At 36.4% G+C, this 13877-nt stretch overlaps 1 protein-coding gene across 4 annotated transcripts in view; it reads left to right on the top strand.

The window, feature by feature from the left end:
- LOC149549187 (Rab3 GTPase-activating protein non-catalytic subunit) overlaps nt 1–13877 on the top strand; it is a 131398-nt gene that overhangs the window by 81751 nt on the left and 35770 nt on the right. For all 4 annotated transcript variants that reach the window (XM_089792599.1, XM_089792601.1, XM_089792600.1 and 1 more), the window contains 6 exons: nt 647–781; nt 994–1185; nt 1482–1543; nt 1735–1892; nt 13410–13558; nt 13663–13806. In XM_089792599.1, the coding sequence (XP_089648725.1) occupies nt 647–781; nt 994–1185; nt 1482–1543; nt 1735–1892; nt 13410–13558; nt 13663–13806 (840 nt within the window). The remainder of the gene's footprint in view (nt 1–646; nt 782–993; nt 1186–1481; nt 1544–1734; nt 1893–13409; nt 13559–13662; nt 13807–13877) is intronic.

Here is a 13877-nt window from a genome sequence, read left to right as displayed (position 1 = left end):
AATAGTATCATTAGTAAACTGCAATTTGATATAATATATACAGAAAATAATTAAGGGCTTAATTAAGGCAAAACTTGGCTTAAATTGTGATTCGTATATATAGCTGTAGCATAATAAAATAATATAATCTTCACTGTTTTTAACATACTTTTTGACCTTGTGGATTGTGGGTCCTTGAGAGTTTGTGCAGGGTCCTTGAAGGTCCTCCTGTATCCCTTCTGGTCTGTATGCCACAGACTCTGGGATCTGCGGACCTACAAGGACCCACAGTCCATGGCACGGACCCTGCCCGGACCCGCCATGGACCCAACATGAATCTGGACCTGAGAAGGACCCGGACCCGGCTGGCATGGTTCAAACCCTGCAACTTAGGCTATTTTTGATTAAGACATTCAAGGTGACTGTTAAATTATTTTCTTTCGTTTTTCTCTAACATCCACAAGTGTTTATAATTGATAATGTCTTTTTGGATATAGAACTCTGGTTTAAGTCAGACGAATAAAGGTTAATGTTCTTTTAGTTGTGTTGTTGTGCTTAAGATATGTTGAGACTAATTTGAAGTAGCCACCTAGTTTAGTGTAGATGTTTTCTGCATTTAACTACTAACATGATTTATTTATTACAATATCTTGATTGCTTGCTCTAGATGCTACACCCAGGTCCTATTGTAAGAATGCGAGTTCAAGGAAATGGTCATAGACCAGAAGAACATTCAAATTCAAATGAGCTCTGTATTGTTTTTCCTGCTGCAATCCTGCGGGTCGATGCATCAGATTTACAGGTTTGTTTTGCCTCGTGAGGAGATTGACCATTTAGTTAGTTTTTTCAAAAGATGTATGAATGGCTCTTTTTGTGTTATGTGTATGCATGCATGTGTTCCTTTTGAGATATTTAAAGGATCACAAAAAGATTAACTCAAAGTGATGATTTCTTTGAAGTTTCAATGTATAACATGTTAAATTATTCACTTATTTCATATACATGCCTATGCAGTCCTTGTTACATAAGCGGCTTCAGGAAATAGGTTACTATGGACATACTAGTAGATTGAAAAAAAATGAGACTGAGGTATTGGGTGGACTTCTTGGAAAGATAAAGTATCAGATGTGGAGTGTGACCAAGTCCGGAACTTGCACAGATGGAGCTATCACTGGTATTATGTCTCCACCATTAATGGAGGATCAGGTAAACGCTCTGAAAACTAGATGAAGAAATATCATGATCGGAACTTCTGCTTGGATCACATTTAACATAGGAGAACCAATGTATGTCAAGTGTTTATGGTCAGAAGTAAAATAAGAACATTTTCTGCTTAACTTGTGCATGCTTTGTTCTAGGAAGTGGTTAAAATACATGTATAAGTTACTGATTCCCCTTGTGATAAATATGTTTTCTTGTTCCCTTGTTTTAGAGTGTCACCAAAATCTGAGTGTTTTAATATCCTCCAAGTAGTCATTCTGTCTTCTGTGTTGATTTGGCAGTCAAGGCAGCGGTATTACTGTGCAATTACTGTTGGGCCTGATGCAACATTTGCAGCTTTTAGGTGAGCCTTATCTTATTGTTTTATTTTCTCCGTTAAGATGAATATATTATGGTTTCTGTACACTGTCCATGAATTTATTGATTGTATTGTCGAGATTATCAAGTCAAAGTCATTCTTAAGCATTCTTAGGTTTTCTTGATTCTGAAGTTAAATCCCAGCAGTCTTGTTAACTTTTTCTTTTGGTTGGATAGACTATCAGAGGACAAGAATAATTCTTTAGTGGGGGCAATTTGGTCAAAGGTCATGCCAGCCACTGTATTAACAGTAACATCATTTGCTAAAAGGTTTTGGGGGAGTGCACAATCAGAAGCAAGACCTGTTGAAGTTCAGCCCCAAAAATTTGCAAGAGGTAAAGAAGTGAAATGCATTGTTTTTTTATAGAGATGGAATGGTCTTAGATGTATAGTACCTCAGACATGGGATATATTAATTGGATAGGCTGTATTACTAATTTTAACCCAATCATCTTGTAGCAGTGCGTTCCATGGCACTTGACTACAGATAATGATCCCCTTCTCCATATTTATATTACGAAGTAATTGGTAAAATACTTGCTTGTTATTAATAGAGACTGAGAGATCTATATATACAAAAGAATAAAGTGTTTTTCCTTAGGAAACAATCGTAAAGAATAGAAATATTCTATTCTAGCTAAAAGAAAGCTAAAGAAAGCTAAAGAAATCTAACAGATAACTAGAGCTAACTAAATATTGGAAACATTCTAATATTTACAATAGATCACAAATATATAACCATTAACTAATAATAGAAGATTATCTATTATTGTAATACCCTCCCTTAATGGTTAACCTATCTGCAACACCAAGTTGTCCTTTGAATTTGACAAACTTATCAGGACCAAGAGGCTTGGTGAGAATGTTTACAGTCTGATCTGTGGTAGGAACATACTGCAAATCTATTGTCTTGTCTTTGACTAGTTGTCGTATGTATTGACAGTGAATATCCACATGCTTGGTTCATTCATGGAACATTGGATTACGTGCTAACTTGATAATGCCTTCATTATCAACAAACAAAGTGGTTGGTCCTGCAAGGGACATCTACATATCCCCAAGCATTTGACAAAGCCAAACAACTTCACAACCTGCCTTAACTGTCCCTTTGTATTCAACCTTTGTAGAGGAGAGAGAAACTGCTCGCTGCTTCTTATTGGACCATGTGACAGCACTTGATCCCAAATTGAACACATCCAGAAGTTGACTTTTTATCGTTAATAGAGCCTGCCCAATTTGAATCTATGAACCCACTAAGTCTAGGATTAGAACTTCGAGAGTAAAGAAGTCCATAATTTAAAGTACCCTTCACATAGCAAAGCACGTGCTTTTCTACCATCCAATGATCAGCCTTAGGAGTTGTCATAAAATGTGAGATGTAGCTGACTACGAGATTGATATCAAGCGTAGTAGCAGAGAGGTAGATGAGGTTGCCTACTAGTTGCCTGTATGTAGTATCATCAATAAGAGGAGAATCATACTTGGTTGATAACTTGAGACCTTACTCCATGGGTGTAGATGCAGGTTCGCAATACTACATACTAAATTTGTCTAATAGAGCCCTAGCATATTTGGATTGAGAGATGAATATACCAGAAGACTATTGCCAAGCCTCAACACCTAGGTGATAATGCATGAGTCCAAGGTCAGTCATATCAAAAGACTGACATAAGTTCTGTTTGATTCCTTGAATCAAAGATGTTGAACTGTTAGTGATGATCAAATCATCCACATAAATAACCAGAAGGATGACGTCATTGTTAGTAGTCTTGATGTACAGATTTGAGTTTGAAGAACTCTTGAAACCTTGATCACTGAGTCACTTATCAATTTTTATGTACCATGCCCTAGGGGCCTGCTTCAAGCCATAAAGAGCTTTCACCAATCTGAGAACTTGATGGTCTTTACCAGCAACCTTGAAACCAAGATGCTGCGTCATGTAGACCTCTTCGTGGAGATCACCATTTAGGAAAGCACTCTTGATGTCCATCTGATGGACCTTCTAGCCAAATTGTGCTGCCATGGCTAGGACTAATCTGGTTGTGCTCATCTTTGTAGTAGGAGCAAAGGTATCCTCATAATTAATGCCTTAATGTTGAGAAAAGCCCTTCGCAACTAAATGAGTGTTGTACTTATCCAAAGTACCATCAGATTTGTATTTTATTTTGTAAACCCATTTGCAGCCAATGGGTTTCTTCCCTAGTGGAAGATTAGAAAGGACCCAAGTGTTATTCTTCAGCAGGCTTTGGTGTTCAGATGTCATGGCATGTTCCCACTCTGGAATTCCTTTTGCCTCAGAATATGTTTGATGTTTAAACACACTGTGAATGTTGGCCATGAGAGCAAAGTTAACAAACTTTGTAAGTTTGCTCTTTTTCCAAGTAGTTCTCCCATCAATGAGCTCATCATCACGAAGATCAACAAGTGTCTTAGCCCACCACTTAGGCTAGAGAGGAGAATGCACAACATTAGTATTGGGAGATGCTCAATGATCAGGTTCCTAATATGAAGAATCTGGATCAAACTTAGGTGAAGCGTCTACAAATCTAGGTGATCCTACAGGAGAAGCTGGAGGTGTCTGTATAGGGATCATTGCTATAACTGGAGCTGCAAGAGCTATTGGAGCCATCCCATTAGGTGGACCTAATGGAAGCCTAACTCCCAAATCATAAGCCTTCATAGGCTGGTCTGTTAGATCAAGAACAGGAGAAATAAGCATGAGCGGTCCTCGTTGCTCATCAAAGACTACATCACAGCTGTACAGGAGATGGGATGTCTCAATGCCAATCAAGAAGTTGACTTTGTGAAGACTATTGTATCCAACAAGCACAAGTTTTTGACACTTGGCATCCAACTTGGTGTGTGATGCATTAGGGATCCAAACAAAAGCAAGCGAGCCAAAAACCTTCAAGTGACTGATTCTAGGCTTGCGACCTGATCAGGCATCTTCTGAAGTTTTACTTTTGACCACCACTGTGGGTGACCGGTTCAAAAGATAAACTACAATGTTGACTACTTCTGCCCAGAACTTCTTCGGAACATGTCTGTGTTCGAGCATGGATTGAGCCATCTTTGTGATTGTGTTGTTCTGACGTTTGACTTTATTGTTCTATTGTGGCGTGTGGGGTGTGGGTAACTGGCGTTTGATGTCTGATCTAAGAGTAATAATAGATTTCCCAGACTTCTTTTCAACTAAAGGTTTAAACTTCTGAAATACAGGAAATGTTTTTGATTTCTGATTTGTTTTTTGTTTTCTATTGAAATCATCAACAAAAAACATAAAACACCCGAACCTGAGAACAAAAGGAGTGGCCATAGGGCCGCAGACATCGACATGAACAAGCTGAAGTACCTGAGAAGCTCGCCATGAATCACCACTAGTGAAAGGTGTACGATGTTGCTTCCTAGCCTAACATGCATCACAAACTCCAAGGTTCTGAGTCTAACACTCTGGCAAACTAAGGACAAGCTCTTCCTAAGCAAGCTGAGAGAGATAATGTACATTTAAGTACGCATTTTGTTGATGCCAAAGTGTGCTAACAGAAGATTGCCGAGCAACCATAGCTAAGTCCTGAGAATCACTCGAATCAATAAGTCGGAAAAGACCATGATCCTCAAGACCCACTGCAACAATTGATTGTGTTGCCTTATCAGTGATGATACACTGATGTGAACTCAAGGTGACATCCAACTATGGAGAATGTCGTGGTAATTGACTGGCTGAGAGTAGATTTAGTTCCATCCCCGGAACATAGTACACATCGAGGAAAATGAGATTCCTCCTTGCAGACTAAATCTAAATGTTGCCTTTACTGACAATAGTGTACTCTTCTCCACCACCAGAAATAACAAAATATGAGTAAGGCTAGTAGTTAGTGAGCCAGTCTCTACAGTGGGTGAAGTGATGAGAGACACCTGAATCAATGTCCTGACTCAATGTACCAGGTAGGCGAATTCACATGATTTGCAGGTCTTTTAGCCATAAAGGCATAAAAGACAGATTTCGTCTACTCAATGTGCTCTGTATTATTTGCTTTGGGTTGCAACCTGATTGCTTCGATTGGGCAGCTAAGCGTTTTCGACATTCAACCTTCATGTGACCAAACTTGTGGCAATAGTTGCATTGAATGTTCTTCTTTCGAGAGCCTTCTGAAGCTGGAGCATAGGACTTTTGTTGAGACTTGCTTTTATCCTTCTCAAAGGATTTAGCAACCAAGACTTGCTTTGTGGAGGTGGAGCCAAAACTGCTACCGAACTGTTGTTTCCACCGATCTTGCTGAAGAAGAAGTGTGTAGAGATTGATGAACTTTAGATTAACACCAAAAGACATGATGTTGAGTCTCGATAAAATGCTCGTAGGATTTGGGTAAACTTTGGAGAGTGATAACCACAATGTCATCTTCCTCCATCTTGCGATCAATGGTAAGAAACTAATCACGGATTTCCGAAATCCTATTTAGATGAGCCTGGAGCAATGTTCGCTCATCCATGATAATAGAAACAGAGTGCTTTTCAAGAAGAAAGCTCTGCTTTTGTTGGAAGTCTCATGAAGATTTTTGAGATGTGCTCATATCTTGGCAGCTGTTCTGCCGGATAGATTCTGATAGAGCTGATCATTAGCTATGGATAATTTGAGAAGTGTCACTGCCTCTCGATTATTTGAATCACATGAATCCTGATCAGTGCCAGGGGCAGTCGGATGCTTTGTAACACCCAGAACAATTTGATCAGTATTCTGATATTCAAAAATTGCAATTATCCACTACTTCCAAGTGCCATAATTCTGACCATTGAATTTTGAATTGCTCTCGACCACAATATTAGTCAATGATGCCATGGCACATTTTTCAATGAAAAAATGTGAAAATCTGTGAAGGCACATTCTTCAAGGCAAAAAATGGAAGACCCAAAAAATTTGAAAGGTGACCTAAAAAAGAGCTCAAAAAACCTAGAAAGAATATGTTGTCAATTTTTGGATCCACTAGCTCAAAAATCGAGGCACCCAGAAAAATCATACGACAACCCAGTTGAGCTCTCAAAATACCCACCAAGAATTTGTAATAAAAAAAATTCGAGGTCAAAAACTAGGGTTTCAAGCAAAATCCTACCCGGCTGCAAAGCAAGCTTCAACAATGGCAGATTTGGGCAAAAATTGAAGAAAATGACCAAAATCGAGTTGCTTTGTTTTAGATGTTTGCTTCAAGCTCCAAAGAAAAACAAAAAACGCAAGTTGCGAGTTGCTATAGATGCGCGTTTTAGACACACGATGCAAAGAAAAAACACAAATTTTGCCGCGATTTGAAGTTGGAACAAGCCCCTCCAGGGAGTTTACAATGGACACTGAAAAGTCATGCGATAATCACTGGAAATCGTGTTCGGAATAAATGCGAAAATAGGGCAAATAATTGCATTTGGGAGAGATACGAATGTACACAAAAACAAATTGCCCTAAACCCTGCTCGCAATTTTTATCAATTCGTTCTCTCAAAATGGAAACCCTATTCGGGTTGTAGAGAGAGTTTTAGAAAACCTTAGAATTAATTTCAAATTTTTTTAGCAAATAATTTTGAAAGAAATAATAAAATTTTCAAAATAATTGGAAGTATTGGCTCTAATACCATTTTACGAAGTAATTGGTAAAATAGTTGCTTGATATTAATAGAGACCGAGAGGTCTATATATACAAAAGAATAAAGCGATGTTTCCTTAGGAAACGATCGTAAAGAATAGAAATATTCTATTCTAGCTAAAAGAAAGCTAAAGAAAACTAACAGATAACTACAACTAACTAAATATTAGAAACATTCTAATATTTACATCAGATTACAAATAGATAATCATTAACTAATAATAGAAGCTTATCTATTATCGTAATAATTTACACATTGAAATTTTATACCTAAATTGATTTTGTAATTGTACTATAGTAGAAGTTGCATTGCGATGCTATTTTCAAGATCACTTATGCATGTATACTTTGTTTCTATAGAGATTATATTAGTGAATTTCTTGACCATGAATATCTGTAACTAACTAGGGACATCTAATAAGGTACTTATGAATATAGAGCTATAATTTCAATCACGATCCATGATTTTAAATTCAGCTTTGTTTGTAATTAAAAATCAGTATTATAACATGATAAAGACATTCAGTGGAGCTTTTTTGGCATCTTTCCTTGTTTGTGTTGGAGTTTATCACACTATCCTTGTAGTATAGAAATATTCAGAAAACCTCTATTTCTTGGCATGAAATGTATTTTGCCCCTTGTTTGTCTAGTATTATTCTTGATCCGTTGTGTTGTTAATCCTTTCTTTTCTTGGTCCAAGTCTTTGGGCAATGCCAAATATCATTATAAGTGCTTTATGTTGTAAAGAAGGGTTTCCAACTTGCTAGTCATACTATAAGTTGAAAGTACTGCTTAAAAATCTGAATCTTGTTTTGGATTGAGTTCTTTCTAAGCCATTTCCTGTGGTAAGGTATTGAGGGATCCATCGTCATCTTTGTTTAAGAAATCTATCAACCTTTAAATTCATAGTTTTAACTACTTTGGGTATCAAAATAAAATTCATTAAACTTTAGGACGGTCATGGTTAACATATCTTTTAATATGCGCTTTTGAATTTTTAGTTATTGGTATTGATATACCATTTCATTCCAATTTGATGGCTCTAGTTTGGTTCACAAATAAACGAAATATTAGTTTTATGATGCAGGAGCATCCTGGGTGTAAGGGCAATCTTGCATCACCCAAAAATATTTTTGTTTTTGTCTTTTCAATAAGGGTTATTTCAATGTCTAGTTACTATTTGTGGAAACTTACTATTTTTAGTAAGTTGGTCATATGAGATCGAAATGTTCCAATTCACGGCTGGATGTTCATCTTAGTTATATCAGCTTGTCAATGGAGCTTTATTGTCATGCCATATGTATTGTAGAAGTTATTAAGGTTTTTGGGTACAAAACCCTTGAGCTCAATTTTGAAGGCCTAAACAGCTCTCGAATGAGGTTGAACCTCAACTGACTAGAGCTTGCACAAGTCAAACATTGTAGATCAAGAGCTGTCATTTCCGAAGAGTGCTTATAATAGCTAATTTGAGCTGATTTGAAACGTTATGGCCTTTAGAACTTGAGCTACCTAAAATTATACTTTGTAATTGTTTTGAGCCAACTCTATGTAATAAATATGAAAATAATAGTTATTTGGGGGTTGATCGGACTTAAGATTTAGGGCTAAATGCCTAGAAACTTTGCAGGCGGTGGAAAATTGTCTTTATAAGGAAGGCCCATAGTGTTGTCTAGGGCAGTTTTGGGTGGTAGTTCTTGGCTTTATCTTGAAGACTATTGTAAAGAAAGCTCCCATACTTTTGGAGATAATAAGAAACCCATTTTTTGTTCTTGCGTAAATTCTGTTGTTTCTCTATTTCTATTGTGTATTTGTGGTATTAAGGGGAGCACCCTTCATTAACTAGCATTAGAGCAAAAGTTCCTGAGTGTGTAAACAGATCGTTGATTGTGAGGCAGTTTGTACCATGACCGTAGTTTGGGTTGAGTGCGTAGATAGATCGCCGATTGTGAGGTAGTTTGCACCAGGATAGTGTAAACATGAATTTAATCTTGCAATAGGGTGTCACAAGAGAATGAGGAGTCTGCAATTGAAGGAGAATTGCTAATGGTACCGTGTTGTAGTGATAGTTAAGTGAGAATAGCTGTGAGGGCACCCTATTGCAAGTACCTTTCCAATTCCTATAAGGGGTCATTGTTGGTGAATCATAGTTGAAATCCAGCCATATAAGAATGGAGGAAATCCATATGGAGGGAGAACTATTGTCTTGAGGCACCCTACTATGCCTTCTTACTCCACGTATAATTTAAGTACTGCATACTGATGAAGATATATTATCTTTTCTTCACATCCTCAATTTATTTATGAATAATGTTCACATTTTGATTTAATCTTAACACACACACACACTTGTAACTATATTTGTATGTTGGCATTGTGTTCATGTGGTGAATGCAAGATTCAAGTTATAGATCATATGTTTAAAAAAATCATTTATTTGGTGAACCCTAACCCTAATATATTGTAATTGTGATTCAGGGAAACTTTTAGGGAAAATGAGGAAGGTGACATTACAGATTGATCAATCACCAAAGTGATTACATAATTACTCCAACACCTTCCTTAAGATCAACTTAAGAAGCTAAAAATTTAGCGACAAATGGAATGAGTGGATACAAGGATGGTTTTTATCTGCAAGGCCTTATGAGGTACCCATGTACAAACAAATGAAATCTCTCATAATTGGAGCGAAGGAGAAAATAACATGGAAAAAAGATTCTCTCATACATAAAAAAACTCCTATACCAATTATGAACGTTTGAAGACAAAACATAATTTGCTGCTAGCAACATTTCTCCCCTTAGAAAGAAATAGATCTATTGGTGATTGGAAAAGCCATTGTCATAAATTGAATGAATTGAGAATTTAAATCCAAATGATCTGTGCTTCTGAAAACTACTCAAATTATGTGTTAAAATGACATGTTGTCAATTCCAAAACTTCTTGAGACTAATGTAGAAAAATCTCCAAAAATGATGATGATGGTGGTTGACTAATAGCGATGATGTGGCTATAAAAAAGAGGAGATAAATGCCTTGAAGATAATTTGCATGATACGAATCTCGATTAGCTATGTTTGGAAGATGATGGATGTCCTAATGCATTGAATTATTAGGGACCAAGAATGTGGCAATGCCAAACTGATCAGGAACAATAGAAGATGGAGATTGGGTCTTAGTATGAGTAGGAACTGGGAAACAAGCTTAGAACATGTAGGATTTGTCTTATACTCACGCTCCTCTAAAGTATCATCAGCACAGGGTATGCAATCTGCATTTGCAAGGGGAAATGAAAGAAGCGGCAAGATACTTTAAGAATGGAGAGATATGAAGGGTCTCCATGGATCTCCCGAAGTGGACTCCAAAATGTGCAGGGGCATTTAATGTCCGATAGACCACACAATGTTAGGATCAACACTATAACAAATCAACCCTACAACATGGTCACTATTGTCATTCCAAAAGCTGATCTACCCTTGTGTGGTTTGTTCAGCTACAGTTCCATACAGATTAATCCACATAAGATGCATCAAGACGCTGTTTCACCAAAACTCAAAAGTATCATTTTCTAGGATGACAATAGGAGGTTGAGAAGAAAAACCCATGATACCTCCTCAAATAAAAATTTCAACAACCAGTAATATCAATGCTTGTGAAGTAAATCAAATGAAGACATCTTATGCAAATGGATCCTTTCTAGGTGTTAAAATGTCCAAGTAACTAACTAGAGTGTGAAATCTTCTTTTTAATAAAATGTACACAAGGAAGATTGTGGAAAAAATAGATGGATGGAATTGTGTCGCTCTATAATGCCTTTCCAACATCACAAGATTTGCAAAATGAGATGTAATGGAAAAAGTTTGTGAACTTGGAAGCCGAAAAGGTTGTTCTGACATTGACCAAACATAAAATATACCAATAGAAAAATCTGAATGAAACTTACACCATTGGAAAGTGCATGGAATCAGCTTTCCAACAATATCTTATATGCCGGGTTTTGATTCTCAAGTCCAAAATTATGAATTGTTGAAAAAGATGGCCAATTCTGGCCTCTAGACACGACCCTTCTAATGTAATTATTGCAAAATCTACTCCTAAATACGCTAGAAAAAAACACAAATTGTTTTCCCCAAAATAAATTGTGAAAAATCCTCTTTGGCTGAATTTTCCAGATCTCTTAGAATTTTGACACGAAGCTATAAAGCTAGTGCTAGATACCATATTGGAGTTGATAGCAAACCCCATGGCTCCTAGAAGTCACCTCCTGCCATAACACCCATTATGTTTGGAGAGAAAAAGCTATGACTATGCTCATGCAACCTTGAGAAGAAAATGGATGTAGTAAAGCAATTATATGTGCATTGAGTGAATAAACCTGGATAGATTAAAATGAATGAATGAATGCCTATAGAAGTATAAAGATAAATCTTAGATGAAACTCTGGGTGAGGATTAAGTTAGATCATGACAAGTGTCCTCGTCATATGCTATGAGGCAAAATGACCTAAGTAAAACCCAATTTAACTATTGAAAAGCATTCCTAAATTTGGTTGTGTAATACAGTAATACGGGACGTACATAATTATACTTGATTAATTAATTATGAAGGTGATTGCCTAATTACTCCAACAATAACATGGTTGACTGCGGGGATTAAAGAAAGATTTGTAAGAGAAAGAAATGGGGCGGGTAATGATGAAGGAAAATGTCCTAGAAAGAGATGAGAGGAGATGATAGAAAGGGTGGTGCAGGACAAGAGGGTCTAAGCAGAGTGCTTAGTGAATGTATTTGAAGATTGCAGATTTTCTGGAAATGTCTTGTGATCCTGGGAAATAATGTGGTAGTTATCATTAGGTGTAAAAGAAAATTGAAAATGGAACAACTTCAGCATGGATAGGCTGTGATAGAGAATCAAATCGTGTGAATTTTTTATTTTTTTAAGAGATATCTTCAGAACTTGTAAATGTTTCCCTATTGCATGCTGATGTTGATTATAGTTTTCGCCCAATTTTGAATTGATGGTAGGTTTTTCTTTTACACATTTTGCTTGATTTCCTTGTTGATCTCACTATCTGCTCCTGATGTAACAATTCTAGACCAGAATATGGTCTACCAATGGAATGTTAGCCCTTTCTGCAATGGCTAGAAATTTTTAAGTTCTGAGTTTACAAATAGAGGCTTTGATCATTATTAGTTTTTATTATTTGTGGAGTGCTCCTTCTGAATCAGTAGCGTAGGACATGTCTGATGTTTAGGTTTAGATTTGTTCTGTAAGCAGGATCTCCTTTCTTAAACGATTAAGCAACATTTTGATATTTATTAGCTTATTGCCTTAAAATTCATTGTTATCTAACGTTACAAATCAAAATTTGCAGAAAACTGTATATCAAAGTCCTAGTTTTTGGCTTGAAAGTTCTGTGTACTTTTGATTGGCTGCAGTATAGATATGTACCAATTAAATTTGTATACCCACTTTTGAGTGATATCCATCATAGCAGCAGTGAAATTTCAAGAGTGCAAGTGCTTTGACTGATTCACACTACTTTAACTTAGATATCCACTTCTAATTTGCTGAAGTTTTCAAGCTGCTCTGTGGTATAAAGTTTGATTTTTATAATAAAATTTATTATTTTTGTCATTTGTGTCAATTAAGGATGTTTTTCTTTAACTTCTCTAACTTCACTGTGAAGTAATTTTATACTTGGTAATGTGACCAGAATGAAGGTAATATTAAAAACTATAGTGTTTTGTATGGAACACCGTGCAAGAAAGGCTTATTGAATAGACAAAAATTCCAGTCATCTCTAATATATGGGTTCTCCAATCACTTTGAAAACTTTATGTGCAGTTTCTTGCATTAATGAATCAGTTATTTATCCCTTTTTGTTGTACAATTCAAGCTTGTGAGATTCACCATTGGTTGATATGTCTGCACATTGCATGCTTCAGATGATTTGCATTACAAATGACTGTCTAAGCCTTAACTTACCCAGTGATTGACCTTACTGCTCTAATATTAATGGCTATTAATACATTTGAAATATACAGGACAGTTTTTCTTTACTTTTGCTTGCAAATTATTTTATTTAAATCTTACAGTTAACTTATTTGTTTTAAAGAGTGCCGCTTAAATGTTTTTGTTTCATTTCCTGTAATAACTTGACTTGTGATCTACTGGAAAATGTCTTATATAGAGTCAAGGTGACTTTGGTTTTTTATATTGTGCAGCATCACTTATGACATGTTTACAAGATTTTCCTAGGAAAGGTGAGAGGCTTGCACTGTCTCCTAGTGGTACTTTGGCTGCTATTACAGATTCTCTTGGCCGTATACTCCTACTTGACACACAAGCTCTTGTTGTTGTGAGATTGTGGAAGGTAAGCTACCTTATCTACTTATCAAGGAGACTGGCCTCCTTGTTAATGTTGTGAGTTTGTATCTTCATTAGAACAATATTAGAAAGATAATTTTTCTTTTACAGGGCTATCGTGATGCCTGTTGTCTATTTATGGAAGTACCTCTTAACACAGATACGCCTTCCATGGGTGTTGTTGGGAATGCAAAGTTAAAGCATGACTTTTGCTTGTGCTTGGCCATTCATGCTCCTCGAAGAGGTGTAGTGGAGGTAATAGCAATTTATTGTACTATTTTTATAAATTAATGAATTCCCCATTGTCTTTCAGTTTAAATTCAAGA

The sequence above is a fragment of the Cupressus sempervirens genome, chromosome 7, assembly GCF_028749045.1.
Source record: "Cupressus sempervirens isolate cs-2001-9-10 chromosome 7, ASM2874904v1, whole genome shotgun sequence".
Classification (NCBI taxonomy): Eukaryota; Viridiplantae; Streptophyta; class Pinopsida; order Cupressales; family Cupressaceae; genus Cupressus; species Cupressus sempervirens.
Note: the sequence above shows the minus strand (reverse complement) of the source record. Positions and strands in the feature narration are given on the sequence as shown.